This window comes from Mirounga angustirostris, unplaced genomic scaffold (assembly GCF_029215605.1).
Source record: "Mirounga angustirostris isolate CCGP_5_RB_7025 unplaced genomic scaffold, mMirAng1.0.hap1 SCAF_7, whole genome shotgun sequence".
Lineage (NCBI taxonomy): Eukaryota > Metazoa > Chordata > Mammalia > Carnivora > Phocidae > Mirounga > Mirounga angustirostris.
The window spans coordinates 85,818,690-85,838,399 of NW_026991715.1; the positions used below are offsets into that span (position 1 = coordinate 85,818,690).

Genomic DNA, 19,710 nt, shown 5'->3' on the forward strand with positions numbered 1-19,710 from the left:
GAAATGTAGTTGGACTTCAGAGAGAAGTTTTTGAAAACTGTGTAACATTTCTGAAGACACCATATGCTGTTCCCAGATCAGAAACAGGAGCCAGTCGGTGCTGGTGGCCCACTGGCATGCACTGGTGTAGTCTGCAGCGCTCACCACAGAGAATGCTTTTTGACACAGTAATGCCCTCATGGGAGGCCCCTCTCGGGGAGGCTGGCTGTAGACCTGGGTGCAGGAGGAGGACTCGCAGCCCCTTCTTCCCCCTCACCGCCATCTTACTTCCTGCGGGAACACACACAGGCCCGCCCGCGCTGCCCAGCACACCGTCAGACAGCTCTGAGTTAACGATTCTTCTTGGGCTGTCAAGGAGTAAAATTCCTGTTCATTTTCATTTCACTTTTAAATTAGTGCCTATAAAATCCTTATCCTCTCTTCGTCTTCAAAAACCTGGGTTGTATAGATGATTTTTTAAAAAAAAATCTCTGCCCACAGCATCTAAAAGCGAATTCTAAAAGCAAATACTTAGAGCAACTAAAATATGCATTTGTATGTGATTTATCTTACCTCAGACTCTGTGACAAATGAGCAAATGAAAAATAAGTTATTCAAGCTAGAAGGTAATTCAATGGCTCTGTAATACTGAATTCTGTATCAGTTGTAAAACAGAAGTCAATTTGCCCTGAAATGGGCTTTTTGGGTTTCTATTACACCTACAACATAAGGTACCAAAGATTACAAACTGCATGATGCCCTGTGTGAACATTTATATCTTATCTCCATTCTAAACTCCCTGTTCTGTTCCTCTTGGGTCTTCAGGGTACCGAATGTCAGCCCCTCAGCATTGCCCAGAGGACATTTTCAAAATTATGACGAAGTGCTGGGATTATAAACCTGAAAACCGCCCCAAGTTCAGTGAACTTCAGAAAGAGCTCACTGTCATCAAGAGGAAAATCACACAGTGATGGAGCAGTGCCAGCAGCCTCTAGGACCTGGTCCTCCAACAGAGTGACACTGTTCTTCTTGTTAACAATGAGTTTATACCACATGACCTGCAACAGTCTTCTAAGGTGATTTTTGTCATTAACTGTTTTTTTTAAGTATGTGCCACTTACAAAAAAAAAAAGCAAAGGCCAATGTATTCCAGAAACAGACACTCTTACCAAGGGCTTTACTAGCTCACCCCAGCAATCCTGCCATTTCAGGCCATTGTAAATAGAAAAGCACAGCCTCTCAGTGGGAGGGACGATCAGATCTGTTTCACACCAGGACCACTGATGTGTCTCCAAGGTTTTCTACTTGAGGCACAGTTCACGGTCAGCTGTCATGTGCCACAGACCACCCCCCCCCCGTCGGTGCTGGAGCAGCGCTGGGAATGCCGTTGTCTGCGGGACACGTTCCAAGCAAAGGTGGCTTTTTGCTCTGCCAAGGCAAGATTCTGTTTGTAAACATCATTTTATGCTGGGAATTAGTTGGACCTCGTAGGGTTTTTCTCTTCTTCCTTGCCAGAAAGAAGTGCAGTGTGAGAAACGTCACACTCCTGTATTATGAGTAAGGTGGAGCTGTTGCCCTGCTCCTCGGTCCGGGCAGCGGACAGTGCTGCATGGAATGTCCTCAAAGAGCCCACTCCTCGGGTTGAACCAGCAGCTCTTAAAGGGTGTTTTCTGAGAGCCGTGCCAGCAAGAAGGAAGCTTTGAATGGGAGGGGGGTCTGGAGAGGGAGCAGCTAGAGAAAGAGAAGGAAAATATAAAATCTGCCTTCTTATCAGAGTTATGCCTTTACAAACACACACACACACCTTTTATCTTACGGTCTGAATTCACAGGGAAAGTTCTAAAATGTTTTCGGAAGTTCACAGTTAGAGCCTAATGGCAGCAAAAAAATGTTTTAGCGGAACTACAAAGCCCAAGTCCACAGAAATAACAGCCTACTTTTGCTTAAGTACCTTCACCTCAGAAGAGACATCCCGGTATTTAATGCCCTTTATTTGTATCATTTTCCAGAGCTGAAAGAATTTTGTGATTCTAGTTTGTCAACACACTAATGTGTGTACACACATGCACGTGTGCCTACACACACACACACACACACACACACTACCATCAAGCAGGAGTGAACAGTAAAGAAGTCAAGTGAACATTATTGAAGAAGATATCGGGACAGCTCTCCTGTTTCCACTTTCCCCCTTCATTTACCCTTACACTGCTACCAGGAAATCCTCATCTTAGCTGACAGGTATGCGAGCACAGTTCTGGAGATGCTGCATGTGAATCATATGTAACACAGAGTTAAAAGTAGGATTCTGTTGAGCTGCAACTCATTTCTATTGAGTTGCATCCAGGGAACTTACCCCATGTTCTGTATATAGTTGCCTCTCAGGATAAATATGTGTGTAGGAGATGGTCACGCTCAGGGGTCAATGTGGCTTGGGAGCTTTTAATAAGTGCTCCGGCCTGTGTCCAGATAAATAGCACCTTAGTGATCGTTTGGTTATATCCGTTAGAAGAGCTTATGGGATAGAAAATTCCTCCTGCCCTCTCCAGCTGTTCGCTGCCTATGAATACCATCGCACAGAACTCACACCCAGTACCCTAAAGAGTATAAAGGATAATACTGAAGAGAACAAATGATATGTCTATCATTTCAACTTCCTTGCAAGTTTTGTACACATTTAATAATTACTACATCCAGACTAAAATGAAAACCAAGTAAACTTGCCCTCAAAAATATATTGCAATATCCAAGCAACTTTTTAAAAAATCAGCATTGTCTTCCCTTCTGTCAAATATGGTAAATAAATGAAAACTTCTTTTGATGGCCTATACCGTGCTAAATCAAAGACAGACGCATTAATTAAGTTCTATGGTCTTCCGGCACTTGCCAGCCTTCAAAGGAAAAGAGTCAGATGCGACATTTTTATCCTTTGTCAGTATTTCCAAATGAACCTCTTCGTAATATTCTTTGTTTAAAGAAAACAGCCCCTCATCACTTATTAGCCTTAACGCTAAGCTCTCAGCAAGGAGAGGGAATGACGGTTCTGGCTTTAATTTTGTGAACAAGACCTGAAGCTTAATCTTTGCATTCTGGTGTAAAAAATGAACATGGCATTGATATTTCACTCATCCAGGCTGTTAGAATTTGCAATTCATATCATAACTCTGTGCTTAAAGAAGCTTTTCAAAACATCATGACATCTGCAGCATTTAAATTCTATTTTATTCTTTGTCCCAAAGCAGGCAGCAGTATAGTTCAGGATTAATAACTCATTGGGAATCTTTCAGGATAAGTTGTATGGAGTATTAACTTTAATATAGGCACATGCATTAAGAAAAACTTATGCAAACCATTTTTTACTGTTAATTTTGTTGTGCTTGGAGCATAATTTATTCATCCCTTCTGTCACTGATAATTATTGGAATTATGTACTTTAAGAGGTTAATCCATACCCAGAAAGCACACATATAAATACTGTTCTGAATTTGCAAGTTGATGTGGGGAAAGAAGGCTCTAGAAATGCACAAAACCTTATAACTTGTTTAGTAAGAAGACAGTAACCAAAATTGCCACTAGACTGGATGTAATTAAGCCAGGTCACAAATCTGTGTTGCTAATGGATTTTCCAAGAGTTGCATTTATCATTCCTATACAGTTCCTGTCATACTTCCTTAAATTTATGAGTACAAAGTGGGGGTGAGGGGGAGATAAGCCCAGGCAGCCTGACTCACCTGCATTTTTCGATCCTGAATCACCAACAAACCATTATGACAAATATTTAGGTAGTTCATCAATTTTCAAGAACAGAAATCTTTTACTGTTAAATTAATATGTATTGCCAATATTTGAAACCTAAAATGAATTTCGTATTCCATGCAATCTAAGGTTACTTCCCAAAGCCAATATATTCTTTCTCTTCCAGGAAAATAATAATAAAGGATTAGCAGGTTTTGTTTAAACTTTTTAAAACCAGATGCCTTATTTCAGTCCATCCCACCACTGAGTCCCCAGTGAAAGGTCTCATGTAATCATTTCCCTCTCATTGCCCAAATTTAATATAGGCAATAAAGTTCTTCATCCATAATTCATCATTTTATGGCAAATACAATATTACTGAAACATCTTACTAGCAGATCAGTATAGACCGTGAGCCTAATTGTATTAGCTATTGTTCAGGACACATTTCACAGCTGTTTTTCATTTGAAGGTTATTTTTAAAAGAAAAGCTAATGTTTAGTCATTGAAATAGGTTTAATTTCCTTTAAGCCACAGTACGGTTTTCTTGTCTGTTGTATTTCGGTTTTGCCATATAGTTTTATATAGTTTGGCTAATACCACTAAAATAACTCTGCGAGATTGTGTCAAGAAGAAACTGTTTCATTGTGATATATGCCCCACGCTGAGGATCTCGTTAGGGGGATAAACATAACACTTACAATGCAAAAATCAGTGACAGCACGTTGCTGTCATTCAGAGTTCTCTCAGACATTCCACTTTCACAGGCTTGCTTGTGACCAGCAGTGGTTCTCAGAGTACACCTGACAACCTCGGGGAGTATGCTCTGTGGACACTATTTTGTGGCCAGGGGTTTTCTGAAGTGAGATCTATATATTCTGCAGAGGCTGTTTGCCTCAGCCCTCTTCTTTTTACACATACTCCCTTGATCACACCACTGATATTTTAGAAGTTTCTTACCAACAGAACTGATTGTCCATAAGCACTGTCCTGTAAAGACCGACTTTTGTATTTAGGTCAGAGCCTTCACACAAAACAGAGAGTAACGGAAAATAAGCAGGACAACAAAGGGGCGAACATTGAAAAAGACACATCTTCTTTATGTATTAATATGTTAATTAAATGGAAACAAAGATTTTATATGAAAGTGAGTTTATATTACATTTCCATTATACTATTAAGTTAGCATGAAAGTTTACCATTAAAATAAAGTTACCTCTTTTATTACTAACTCTGATTTGCTTATGCATACCAGAAATTTTTTATTAAATATTTTAATTTTATTTATTTTTCTCTGTTTTGATTAGTTTCACATCAAGTCTGAATACAGTATTATTTGGGAGAATCCAGAATTGCATATTCATTCCTGCAAAAGAAAATAGTCATGTACAAGATTACCTACTTGAAGGAGATACTGATAGTCTTAGAGTCCCATAAAATTCTCCTTTAAAGAATAATGCTATAATGCAGACAGTGTATAAACTATCTCAGTCATAATTCAATTCAAGGAAATATTTATTACCCCTTGAAAAACAGCCTACCACCTCATAATGATTCAAAGATTAAATTCTGAATTGTTGCGTATAGACATCAAGACTCACTCAGCTCACTAATAGGACAGAGAGTCTTGGGTGGTAGAAGAATCCTGCTGAACTAAATTCCAGTCACTTTAAACCGCACAGAAGTAATGAGCATAGCCTTTAGTTTGTCTGTTAATAAGGAGCTGAGGTGAGCATCTGCAAAGGCAAGAGAGCAAAGAACCTGTTATTCTAAGACAGGATGATGCAGCCCCTACTGAGAGTATGGAACAATTCAAGTGGAACAGAGGCTTGGACAATGTCACTAGAAAGCCCAGGGAGACTGGTGCCTCCAGGCCAGATCCTTCCCGATAGAAAATGAAAAAGATACGGAAGCCAAAGAAGCAAAAGAGGTCACCTGCCAGTGTGTGGGCCTTAGTGTGAGCAAACCAAACACCTCTCTCCCTTGCCTTTGGAGCAGTTTTCTGTCCACGGCTCAGGGATGATGCTGCTGGACCACACCTGCACTCATTGTCTTGCTGACCAGGATCTGGGCATATATGTTCAGACATTTAAAAGACACAACTCCAAATCTCTTTCCATTTGCATTAGTTATATGTGATATTTTTTTTAAACTAAGGTCCCTCATTATTCATACTTTGTTAGAAATCTTTAGTTGAGCCAGGGTGTAGTCTCCTCAATGAGAGCACTTGGATCAGCCCTGTTTCACCTCCTGACTAATGTTAACTAATTGGCTCCTGGAGTCGTGCCCAGAGGGACCTTCCTGGGGTGAGCTATACTCGGGGGAAACATGGAATTCAGCAGGTAAGGAGGAAAATACCAATTAAACAGCAATGTTTCTTGTCTTTGTACTAGTCATGTTTGAGGGGAAAGAATCTTAGAAACATCCGAAAGCTAGTCGTGGTGCAGCACAGCTGAGGGGAGACGCAGAAGGCAGAGCCAGGGGTTCTGGAGACCAAGGCTGACGGGCAGGCAGGGCAGTGACAGTGCCCACGCAAAGCCGCCCCAGGCTACCTTCCGACAAAGAAATGCAGCATCCGTAAGAGAGCGCTGGTCCTCAAACGGGGGTTTGGGGGAGCTTCCTGCTGCATGTTATTAAACATTACATTCCTCTCGAGCCTTTGCATTTCTTAAAGGACACTGAATTGGATACTGATTTGATTTTCTTTTATGCCCCTGATAATCTCAGGAGGTGGCCACTGCTCAATGAAATTCCCCCGGCTCAGTTTTTCGCGAAGGCTGCAGACATGACGGAGGCTCGGCATGTGCCCCAAGCAGCACACACAAGTGTGGGGTAGGCGGCCTTGGAGGACATTTGCTGGGAAAGCTCCTACTTTTTATTTTATTAAAGAAATCTTGTAGTAGGTATCTCTGCCTGCAGCATGAAGATGGATTTAGCTTCCCTCCTTGCCAGCAAACATGAATATTTATTTTATTCTAAACAGATTCATTTCTGAATTTCTAAACTGTCTTCCCACACATTCCCAGGGAGACCAGCAGATTCAAGGGTTCTACAAAGTAAGGTTCAAAGTGATAGTAAGGACCCTGGTAGCAGAATTTTATCGTGTGTTTTCACTCTGCTTTAGTCATTCAGGAAGCTTTTCCTGAACTACCACTCAGGGACAGGGAATGGTGTGGGGTGCTACTTTTTCTGTTTAGTTTTTGTTTCTTGTTTTTGTTTTTTTAATTTCCAGTTGGTATTTCCTTTTCTCATATGCAGCTACTTAATCCTTACTCTAACAAAACAGAAAAGCCTTTATCATCAGCTTTTATCTGGTAGCGTCCTTAACGGCCCTAGACCAAAGAGTTTCTCCTCAGGTGCTCAGGAGGCCCTGCCTTGTAGGGAACTCCCAGGCATCCATTTACTGAGGCCAAGGGCACGCCCCCTCTGGGAGCGGCCCGTGGTACATACAGCTTAGAATACAGCTTTGTTACCGTCCTTGCACTAGAGACAGGACAATTAGGTGGCAGATGTCTTTGATGAGTGACACTATCAATAGAGGCTCTTGGGAGATTTTTCCTAGGACACAAAGGCCACTGTGAGCAGGCGTGTCCAGGAAAGCAGGCTGCGACTTGGCCAAGTAAGTTCATTAGGTGACCTACCTACCTCCAAAGAAATGTCAAAACACTAGCAATGACCGCTTTATCTTAAACCCCTGGACATAACTCAGTTTTACCATTCCTCTCTTCCATGCCAATATTTTGTGTTGTTTCCTGCACATTCCCTATCAGTAAATGTCTAAAATTATTTTTAACTGTGCAATGTTAAAGACTTTCTCCATAGATTCAGAAAAGAGGGTAGCAAACACGAAGACAAGTTCAGAATAAGCCAACCTACCTAGATACACAGACCCAACAGCACCGCGTTGTTAAAACCTCAGCTCTACTCTACACTCCCCCCAAAGCAGTACCCTTCCTAAAAAGCCAAACATCACACCCTTCTTCTATTTGCTAAGAACATCTTTAATATCAGAATAAACACACTGTAGATGCTATCCAAAGCAGATTCTAAAATGACATACTAAGAAGCCAGACTTTGGTCATCAGACAACAGAAACACCACTTCACCCTTACGTGCTCAGTTAAAACAACCTCGCAAAAACCACACCCATCTAGGCAATCCATCTGGTCCCAGGAAGGAATACCTTATTTTGAAAGCATAGGACACATCAATGGGAAATGTCAATGCTCTGAGCAACACAGAGTAAGTGTAAGATGGCCATAAAAAAGAAATCCCAATTCCCACACTGGAGCAGCAAAAATTTGAGTATGAAAAACGAAGTATAGGAGTCCAAACTCTCATGATTAATATTTTCTTCATACAGCATTTGTCAAATTATACAACCTTGGGGTCTTTTGAGTTGCCTGAACAATCTTTATGAAGATTAAACCCCCCCCAAATGGGGGCTCAAATTTCTAAGTACCCTACATTCAAAACTTTAGGGTCTGAAAGGAGATCTGGAATCTGATATTACCGAGATCCCAGGCAAAGGACCATCCTTGCAGTCTTTGCCAGCTCGCCAATCCATGCCTTTGTTCTTTAAACACAGAAGGGGAAAAAATTAAAAAGCAAAACACCCTATTCTATAGGAATTTTCCTTTCACAAATAACTTGATAGGTAGAAATAAACTTGCCTGCCTGCTCTTAAGAAATGCCAGACTGCTGTAAGGGAATGCAAAGGGCATGGTGCCCAGAACCGTGCTTAATAGGACTGTGAATGTTTTCTCCTAACCCAAAGTACAGCAGACCTCTTCTAGTGTAACTATGGGATGCTTTGAAGGCCCATCCCCTACTAGTCTGAATCGCTTTGCTTCAGCTTCAAGCAAAAGACCATTTCCAACAGAAGTGAACTTATTTACTATAATTCTTCCTCAGGTGCTAGGCCTTTCTTGCAATGTACAGAAAATATGCATGTTTTAGTGGGATTTACTGTTTTGGCTTTAGAGTCAAAGAGATTAGTTCCATGAAGTTCACCTGGTTCCCCATAGCAAGTGTATTTTATAACCCTACAATTCTAAATCCAACCCCGAGCATCAAATCAAATTCACAGATAAAGGGGAGCTGGTAGGGAAGGGTCTTGGTTATTTCCATTTGTGACCAAAGTGGCCAAAGATAGGAAACTCCCTTTCACTTGATGAACACCACTGCACCATATGAAACGTCAGTCCCCCAGGACCATCCTGTGACCTAATCAGACTCTCAGTGCGTGCCAGGAGCACACACTTTTCATGGTCTGTTTCAGCATTTTCCTTCAGAGAGTACTGAGATTTCTCGCTGAAGCAGCTTTGTTAGTCAGACATTTTCAGATTTTATATTTATGTTTAAATACATTAGACGGCCTAATGAAGCAACATGAGTCTAATGGGGGTTGGTGGGGGTGTGAATTCTGACTTTATGTTATGGCTTTCTTTGTGTGTGTTTTTCTTGGTGGGTTCTTGGTGAGTACCCTGGAAGGTTGGAATTCTCTGAAGTCATAGCCATACAACCAGATAGGGTTAGGAAAAGCCAGATAAACACAGGAGAATAAAATTAAACTGTCAGAGTCCCAGGAACAGCCCTGACTTCTTCAGGAACCCAAGCAAATTGAAAGCAAAGATGAACTATACAAATGGTGCCCAGGCCATTTGACTGGGGGTAGCCCACTGGATTTGGACACTGCCATTTTCCTGGCACGGGTCCACAGTGTGTGGTTGCAGAAATGCAATTTTCTGGGTTGTTTCCTCTTCCCTTTGATAGAAGATGATTTTGAGATGATGGGATACGAGTGGGGCCTGCTCTCAGCCCGCCAAGGTATAGATGTTCCATCTGTAAGCATCACTTTGAGCAAAACACTCCTGTGGTTTACCAAGTTTCACTCTAGTGCCAATATTATCAGGTTAAAGCACCTTTAATCTTTTTTGTTGCTGTTCTAAAATAATTTATTTGTGAAGTGGATAAAAGGAACACTGGAAATAGGGTGCTTCTTATAAAAAAAATTTGAGTGTAAAACAGACACAAGGCCTTTCGTGAGTTTATCTGGCTTTGTAAACAAGTCTGACAATGAATGACAGCTAACTATATAAAACAGTTAGTTGTCTGTCTTTGACCATTTTTAACTCTGATCTGTATTTAACACTTATTTATTTGTTAGTTTTTACATTCAGAGGAAATACACTTTCAACTCTGGCTAACATTGTAGAATGTTTTTCAGTTGTTTTCTGATTTTTTTAAACATTATTTCATCATTTTTGTAAACTTAGATCATTTTTGAATAGCCTTTTTCTTTTCCAATAGACCAATTACCACTCATAGGTCTGCAGAACCTTTCTTTTTACTGTATTCTTATAATAAATGTAAAGTATTTGTAGCAAACTGTGCCGTGTCTTGTTTAATCTTTCCATCGTGTTTATATTTCACTTCCTTTTCCATATAAATACGCTCTAAGTAGAAGAAAAGGAAGGAGAGATTTCCATGGTAACTGGCCTCCTAGGGATGTAACTGTGCATAAAAAATTATTAGCTTTCAGTTTCTCTGTAATTAAGCTTATGAGTTCTGATGATAATGGGTGTGTGTTGCTTGGAGTCCAATCACTGCTCCCTCTATTTGGAAATCAAAACCGAAATGTAATTCAAGTCCCATTTCTCTGTGTGGACTGGCTGTTTGCCAGGTTTTTTGTTGTTGTTGTTTCATAACAGGATTTGTTTAGACATAACAAAAGGATTTAGGGGAGAAAGGTGGCGGAGAGGGCTGTTTAGAAAGAGAAGCTGGAAGCGGCTGAAACACGCGGTTGTAGGCATGCGCCTTTGGCTGGCTGGTGCGCAGGGCTGAGCTGGTCACCGAGCCAAGACGCTGGATTTCTGTTTACCCTTCGGTCAGCAAATCGATAATCCTTCTAAAACAGCAAGCTGTTATTTATACAGGTTTCCCCTCATTAAACCAAGTCTTTTCCTCCTCCCTGATCTTGGATTAGAACAGTCAACTGCCCCCTCTCCAAATCACATGTGTTTATGGTTTGTGGGACAGCCCCCAAGCTTCTGGGGACTGGCGAATCCCATCTACCCAGATCTTTTCTACCTCCCTGCACTCAGACCAGAGCTCTGCATTTCTGGGCCCTTGGTGAATTCCTGTTCACGGCAGCTCTTAATTGTCAGTCTGGGACTGCATCCCCATCTCCAGTGGGTTTGATTTCTGACACAGCATCCTTGACAACCTGTGCTTTTCCTGGCTTCAATTAATTAAGACCAGCTGCATCCATCACCGAGGAAGGCTGGCCATCTGACTGAAATCCCATTCCCCAGTGGGGAATAAATGGCATCTGTAAAATTCCCTGGAGTTCTCATGTTATTTCAAGTACCACACTTCACTGTCCATCCTTCTCTAGCTTATGATTTCTTCAGGCAGACAGTGATGATGTGGCTTATAAAAAAACATGAATGTAAGAGCTCATTTCTGTTAAAAGTGTCAATGGTTGCGCCTTCGGTTAAAAGCTGAGTCCAAATGAAGTGTTTTTTTAAACTCTTCAAATCTGATACAACTGGACTGACCAGCACACTTAGGCCAAACTCTTGTGAGTACAGCTGAGGGAGGCTATTGGCACTGCTTCCAAAGGCATCTGCTGTTGATTCAAGCACCAAGCTGGGAGCTAGCAAACCAGGTTGTCATCCCTTGTTGGACTCTCACTCATTTGTAAACTTGAACAAGCCATTTCACTCTTCAAGCCACAGTTCCCTCACCTGTAAAATGAGGTTGGACTAAAGAATTACCCAGTATTCAACTTTTTCTTTTCTTCCCCCCGACCTCCCACCTCTTCTCCCCTCCCCCCTTCCCATCAGCCACTCTTCCTTCCTAAAAGCATTCTGATTTCCAACAGGGTAATTTCCTCTTCAGTATTTGGTGTGATCCTGATGGGACCCTCCCACTGCAGAAGCCAAAGGATCCATATTTAGCCAATTAGATCCTTTCTACCAGGACTGAGTCTTGAAGGACAGAAGGAACAGCTGGAGGGTATTTCTCCTAGCAAAGTATTGCTGTAACCCCAGCTTCCTGGCCCTGCAGAGCACCCTTGGTTTCTCTGCATTCCTAAGCTTTGTTCTCCAGCCTCCCATTGACCTTGGAGCTTTCCGATGTTCTTCCAGCTAATTCCCTTCTGCCCACATTATCTGTAGTCCAGGTCTGTTGCCTGCAGCCAAGGATCCTGACTGACACAACCATCTGTAATGTAAGGCCCCTTCCAACTTTGAGATTCTGTGATCTTCCGAGTCTTCTCAGAGTCATTTTGGAATCCCTGAACAACAGCACAATTTAGGATGGGTTCTGTTCCTTTGCTTCTTATGGTGTAGCTGTCAGAATTCAAGAGTGATGAGAAAAAGGAAAACTCCCTCAAGGTTTCATCATCTAGTGGGCTGCTGATTATCCAAACTAAGCATTTGAATGTTTCCCCAGCTCTGGACCTAGGTAATTCAAAATTATAAATGTTTCTTTTGCAGTCTTCCCATGGTGACAGTAGCACCATAAGATAGTTAAATGGTAAGGTCAATGGACTAGAACATTGTGAGAGGCTAATTGATCTATCACAGTAATATAAATGCCAAGAATTAATAGAAAAATAAATGTCACAGGGAGCCAGGGAACTGACTACCTTAGAAGCTACTCTCTTCTGACCTCCACCTCCCACCTTTGAGTAGGGTTTGGTCTTATTCCATATTCAGAAAGGTCTTTCCCTTTCTTGCAAAACACGCATGCACATAGCCCAAATGTTTCCTTCTAGACCTGGATAAAAGCCAGTGAATAAGCCTATTGGGTTTTCATTCTAAGCTAATTTTCCCAGATATCCTGAAGACCTTCCCTCTGCTTGCAAGTCTTCTCTTGTATCCTTGCCAAATGCCAAGGAATTATTATGACATAGTATCCTAGCACAGTGGGACTCAAAGGAACACACTTATGATGCCTTGCCTTATGAAAGGGAATGAGGAGGTAGTAGGAAGATTTGCTCACTGGTGTCCCATCAGCCTCACAGTCTTACAGACTTGAGCAGGGAAGCCCCTGTCACAGCCAGTCCCCAAACCCAGACTCTGCACACTTCATTAGTCTTCCATGGAATACCATTCAGAGATGGGAACAGCTCATCTGTGATGGTTGAACTATTACTTTTCATCTCCATCAAGTAAGGAGACCAGCAGCCATCTGCTTCACCAGGTTATCTACTAATTTTTTTTTTTTTTTGGCTCAAACTAAATCCATCCTCTCTTCTGTGTAGCTCTGATGCATATAGAAACTTACAAATGGGAGACCAGCAGACTTACAGTATCATTCCTCCTTCTTCAGTTTATTGTTCCCTCCCATTCTTTCTCCTCTTCTCCCTCCTTCTTCTCATTGTTTAAAATGAGTCCTATATCCATATTACCTCACATTTTTTTACCCCAAAACAGATGACCCATGTATATAATCATTGGTGTATTGTAAATATGTATTTCTCAATACTATTGTGGGAAGGCCAGAAGTCATATAAGGTCATATAAGGTAAAAGAATAAGTCATATAAGATCAAACATAAGGTAAAAGAAAAAAAATCTATAAATAAAAACAATTCAATTATAAAGAGCAGAGAAAGGAAACAAAATATGATATTCATTAATTAGAGCAATTAGGCAATAAATTTCACTGAATTCCCTGACAACTAAAACAAACAAAAATAAAAGGGAAGTACTTTGTATTATGAAAAGGGTGGAAAATTCATGAGCTAGGCATTCAACTTAAATGTTTAAAAAAATGTGATTCTAGAACTTTGTTTTCTAAGACTGAACATAAAAGTCACGGTGGCTGTTCTCAACTGGAAGCAATTTTGTCCTCCAGGAGACATTTAACAATGTTTGCAGACATTTGTAGTTGTTACAACTGGTAGGTGCTATGGGCATCCATCAGGTAAAGGCCAGGTGGCTGCTATCCATCCTACAGTGCATTGGACATCCCCCACATTCAAGAACTACCTGCCCTAAAATGTCAATAGTGCCATGTTGAAAAACCCTGAGTTATATGGCTTGTCTGAACTTCCCTCCAGGAGCAGTGGAAGACTTTAACTGGACAAATTTTCAAAAAACAAACAACAACAACAAAAAACAATGGACGACCAAGAAAAAAGAATAAACATCTTAGGAATTAAAAAGTAGATATAAATAACCATTGAAACAGAAGGGACTATAAAGGAAATAAGTGAATACTATGAACTTTTTGCTAATAAATTTGAAAACAAAATTAAACAAAATTGACAAATTCCTAGAAAAAACATAACCTGCCAAAAAAGCTAACTCAAGAAGAAATATTCAGAATAGTTTTATAATAAAGAAATTAGTAGTTTAAAATCTTCCCACGGCATTTAACCCTGTGAATGAAGAGTTATTTCATGCAGAAACTTGTATGCAAATGTTCATAGTGGCTTATTTTTCAGTACTTAAACAAGGCTGGAGGAATTTAATAACAATACCCTTTAACATGGTTCAAATCACTATAAGGTATTCAGGGATGAATTTCCCAGGCTTTGGAGAGAGATGTTAGAAGTATGTTAGTAAGGTACACTATTATCTTTAATAAAAACAGTTTTCCTTAAACCTTCAAGATCACAGAAACATTCAAAATAAATTTTAACCTTGTGCACTTAATTTGATAACAGCCTTTTTCTGAATAGCCAAATACTGGAAACTACTCAAATGTTCTTCAGTTAGTGAACTGTTTAGGAAACCATGGTGTATCCATACCATGAAGCACTACTCAGCATTAAAAAGTGAATTATTGATACACACAACTTGAATGAACCCCAAGAAAATTATGCCGAGTGTAGAAAGCCAATCTCAAAAGGATACGTACTGCATGATTTCATTTGTGTAACATTCAATAAATAACATAACAGAGATGGAGAACAGATTCTGATGCCAGGAGGGAGGGAAAGAGAGAAAGGATGGGTGTGGCTATCGAGTTACAGAATGGATTCTTGTGGGGATAGTATTGTTCACTGTCATATTATAGTGGCAGTTACACAAGCCTCACTCATGATAAAACTGCAGAGAGCTACACACACACACAAACACATGAACGAGTGCTTAGATAATTTGGTGAAATCTGAACAAACCCTATAGCTTGTACCAATGTCAATATCTTGTGGGGGGCTAGTGGAAGCACACACAGGATTTCCCCACCCATTTCTGTGAAACCTCTTGTAAATCTATCATTATTTCAAAGTAAAAAGTTTAAAAAATGAATATGTAAGAAAATAATCTTCTCACAAAGACAATAGCAAGCATAGAGGTACAAGTTTTAGATGTGATCCGACAAGCTTTCAAGAAGTGGATAATTTCCTCTTACAAATTCTTCCAGAGAGAAGGAAAAAAAAAAGAAGACTCTCCAATCTACTTAATGAACTAATATAAGTTTGAAAACAAAAAGCAAGAAAAGTACAAGAAAATTACATGCCAGTCTTCACCATGAATATGAATGAACCTCCCCCAAAGTAAAGGCAAACTTACCCTAGCAATGAATAAAATATGTGAGATACCAATTTTGAATTAGATTTATTCTAAAAATGAAAGTGGTTTAATTTTATAAGATCTATTAATGTAAATTATCAGATTAACAGAGAAAATACGAAAAAACATATAAAATTCTGCCAGGCAGTCAAAAGCTCTTCTCTTGCATTTTCTCTTCAGTAAACTGGAGAGAAAACGCAACTTCTTTAAAATAAAGGAATCTACCAAAAAAAAAAAAAGCCCACAAACCCACAGTAAACATTGGTGAAACATTAAAAGTATTTCCTTTAAAATTAGAGACAAAATAAGGCAACATCTATCATCATTTCTACTTAGCCTTGTACTGGAGATCCTAACTAGTACAGAAAGCAAAGAAAAAGAAACAGGGTGTCATATTTGAAAAGAAAATAATTGTTATTATTCATAGATGATATGATTGTTTACATGTCAAACCCCCAAATACTAACAAATTATTGTAAGAGAATCTAGCTAAATTTCTAGAGATAAGATCAACATCAAAAAAATTATTACATTGTTCATCAGTCAAAAGATAAGAGAATATTTTTAAAATGTTATTTCAATAGCAACAAAAACTGTAAAATACCCAGGAATGAACTAATGAGGAATGTGCTAGCCCTCTATGGACATTAGCCCCCTAACAGTTCAAAACATTAAAGAAGACCATCAAATAAATGGAGAGTTATATCTTTTCATGGCAAGGAATACTCAGTATTGTAAAAATATAAATTCTTTCTAACTTATTTACAAAAAAATTTTAATTATTCATGTTCAGTAAACATCCTTTTATAAATTAACAAGATAGGGGCGCCTGGGTGGCTCAGTTGGTTGGGCGACTGCCTTCAGCTCAGGTCATGATCCCACGGTCCTGGGATCGAGTCCCGCATTGGGCTCCCTGCTCTGCGGGGAGCCTGCTTCTCCCTCTCCCACTCCCCCTGCTTGTGTTCCCTCTCTCGCTGTGTCTCTCTCTGTCAAATAAATAAATAAAATCTTTAAAAAAATAAAATAAAATAAAATAATTAATTAATTAATTAACAAGATAATTCTAAATTTTTAAGAACAAAGGGTCAAGAATAACCAAGACATTCCTAAGGAAAAATCAAGATGTACAAAAGATGGAGATTTGCCCTATTTTACAAGACTTTTCATAAAGTTACACTATGGTATTATCACAGAGAAACAAATAGAAAAATAAACCAGAACAGAAAGACTCGAATTAAACTCAAATGCAAATAGCTGACACATTGCAAAGGTGGTAATGCAGATCAGTGAGGGAGAAAACAGACTACTCATTATATTGTGCAGGGACATCAGGTTATCCATGAGGGGAAAAAATCTTATTAAACCCTTACTTTACATTCTATATACTCAAAAACCAAATTCAAAGTGGATTAAAAACTTCAATATATGGGGCACCTAGGTGGCTCAGTCTGTTAAGTGTCTGACTTTGGCTCAGGTCATGATCTCAGGGTCCTGAGATCGAGCCCAACATCAGGCTCCACACTCAGCGGGGAGTCTGCTTGTCACTCTCCCTCTCCTTCTGACTGTTCCCCTGCTTGTGCTCAGTCTCTCTCTCAAATAAATAAAGCTTTAAAAAACAAAAATTCAATGTAAAAAGCCAAACATGTACCAAATGACTCAGCGATCCCTTTCCTAGGTTTATGTCTGATAGAAATACTTGCAAAGGTGTACCAGGAGACATTTAAAATAAAGTTTGTAATAGCATCACTTATGACAGAAAAAAAAAAAAAAAACAACCTGAAATGTTCATCAAAAGGAGACTGCATCTTCTAGCATCAATAAGAATGAATCACAAAAATAAAATTTTGGAGGCTTCTACTTCTGCTTATGATGTAGAAAGCCACATGAAAATGTCACTCCCACCCTAAACAATGAGGAAAAAAAACGAATAATCTACAAAATCATTAATTTTTTTTAGACCATCAGAGAGCTGATGTCACAAGATAACCAAGTGAGGTAACTGCAAAGAGTAACAGGTCCTTTGAGGAGACAAGGGACACACAAACTGTTTCACCTTTGGCAGAGCACAGAAAGAAGGGAGAGCCATTATAAAGGCCATTAAATAGAAAAACAACTAAAATGATAACAAATCATTAAAGGCAAAGTGTGAAATATTGTGACAGTCTTGGGAGTCCCAATCACAAGCTGCATCTGCACCCACTTGCCATCTCTTCCACGTGTATCTACCACACATTCATGAAGATGGGAAACCTGAGGGAGTGACACAGACATGAAAAAACTGCCAAGATTTGAAAGTGGAGCAATTGTACTAGAGAAGTCAATCTTCGATCTTGGCTCATCAGGACATGGTCCCGACTGGCAGCTGCTCAAGGACAAACAAGAAACCTGCCCATGCCCTAGTTATTAAACATTTCTATAGCAAGAAACAAAAGCTGTCTGTCTCTGAGGCAGGAAACCCCTATATGCCCTAGCACCTACACTGAGTAGGAGGTCTGTCATTGGGGTGGAGACAGGAATGATGAGAAAACCCCATCCCTAAACTCAATGAAATTGGAAAAACAAAACAATAAATTTTCTGGTATGCACCTAAAGCAATGCTTAGAGGGAAATTTATAGCATTCAAAGCTTTTACTGAAAAAGAAAGATTTCAGATTAATGATCTAAAGTTGGAAAAAGAAAAGCAAATTAAACCCAAGAGAAAGTGATAGAAAGAAATAATAAAGAACAGGGCGCCTGGGTGGCTCAGTTGGTTGGGCGACTGCCTTCGGCTCAGGTCATGATCCTGGAGTCCCAGGATCGAGTTCCACATCGGGCTCCCTGCTCGGCAGGGAGTCTGCTTCTCCCTCTGCCCCTCCCCCCTCTCATGTGCTCTCTCTCATTCTCTCTCTCTCAAATAAATAAATAAAATCTTTAAAAAAAAAAGAAATAATAAAGAACAGAACTCAATAAAACAGATTAACAGGTAAACAAAAGAGAAAAACTAATGAAACTAAATACTAATTTCTTAAAAAGATTAATAAAATCAACAAAGGTCTACCAGATTGAGTAAGGGAAAAAAAGAAGATACAGATGACCACTAGAGGAAATGAGAAAGGGGTACAACCCCACTGACTCTGTACACATTACAAGAATAATAAGGAAATATTATTAATAATTACCAACTTATTTAAATTCAACAAATTCCTTGAAAGACAAAAAAATATGAAAGCTCAGTCAAGAAGAAATAGTCAGGAACATAGATACAAAAACTCAACAAGTTATTAGCAAATCGAATCCACCAGTATGTAAAAACGATAATAAATTCTGAATAAATGGGTTTTATCCCAGGACTACAGTCAAAAAAAAAAAAAAGTAATGAAACAAATGAAAGCAAAAAGGAAAATCCATATGCTCATTTCATTGGATGCAGAAAGATATTTAACAAATTCACTATCTCCTGATGATAAAAATTCTCAACACACTAGGATAAGAAGGGAATATCCTCAATTGATAAAGGTCATCTATGACAAATCTGCAACTATCATATTTAATGATTTAAAAAATTAGTGTTTCTGCCCCTAAGATTGGGAGTGAGTCAAGGATATCCACTCTCACCATTTTTATTCATTACTATACTGGAAGCCATAGCCAGTACAAGAATGCAAGAAAAAGAATTAAAAGTAATATCCGAGAACAAAATAATATCATCTTTATTTGCATTAACGTGACCCTGCATGTATAATACCTGAGAAACTAGAGAAGTTAATTAACTGAAGTGAGTTTAACAAGGTCATAGGATAAAAGGCCAACATACAAAATCAATCTAGTTCTATATTCTAACAACAAACAATTAAAAACTGAAATCTCGGGGCACCTGGTGGCCCAGTCATTTGACTGTTCAACTCTTGGTTTTGGCTCAGGTCGTGATCTTGGGGTCAGGAGATCGAACCCTGCGTCAGGCTCCATGCTCAGCATGGAGTCTGCTTGAGACTCTCTCTCCCTCTCCCTCTGCCCCTCCCACTTGTGCTTGTGCTCACTCACTTGCGCATTAGCTCTCTCTCTCTAAAATAAGTACATCTTTTAAAAAAAAACTGAAATCTCACAAAACCATCTATAATAGTATCAAAAAAACATGAAATAGGGATAAATTTAACAAAATCATGTAAGAACTGCACACTAAAAAATACAAGTTACTGTTGACAAATTAATGGGGAGAAACATCATTCTCATGGATTGAATGAGCAATATTAAAATATCAATTCTCCCCAGATGATCTCCCAGATTTGATATAATTCCAATCGAAATTAAAGCAGGACACTTTTAAATAGTGCTGAGTTGATTCTATAATTTATGAGTAAAAGCAATGGACCTAGAATATCCAAGAATTTTGGAGGGAGAGAGAGAGAAAGAGAGGGAGGTAGGAGACTTACACTACCTAATTTACTATATAAAGCTACAGTAAAACAATATGGTATTTGCATAAA

The 19,710-nt window shown here is 39.4% G+C and overlaps 1 protein-coding gene across 8 annotated transcripts in view; it reads left to right on the forward strand.

The window, feature by feature from the left end:
- The window catches only part of FER (FER tyrosine kinase), a 423,881-nt gene extending 413,788 nt beyond the window's left edge, over nucleotides 1-10,093 (forward strand). For all 8 annotated transcript variants that reach the window (XM_064596457.1, XM_064596454.1, XM_064596453.1 and 5 more), the window contains one exon: nucleotides 805-10,093. In XM_064596457.1, the coding sequence (XP_064452527.1) occupies nucleotides 805-950 (146 nt within the window). In that variant the 3' untranslated portion in view covers nucleotides 951-10,093. The remainder of the gene's footprint in view (nucleotides 1-804) is intronic.
- The last annotated feature ends 9,617 nt before the right edge of the window (nucleotides 10,094-19,710 follow it).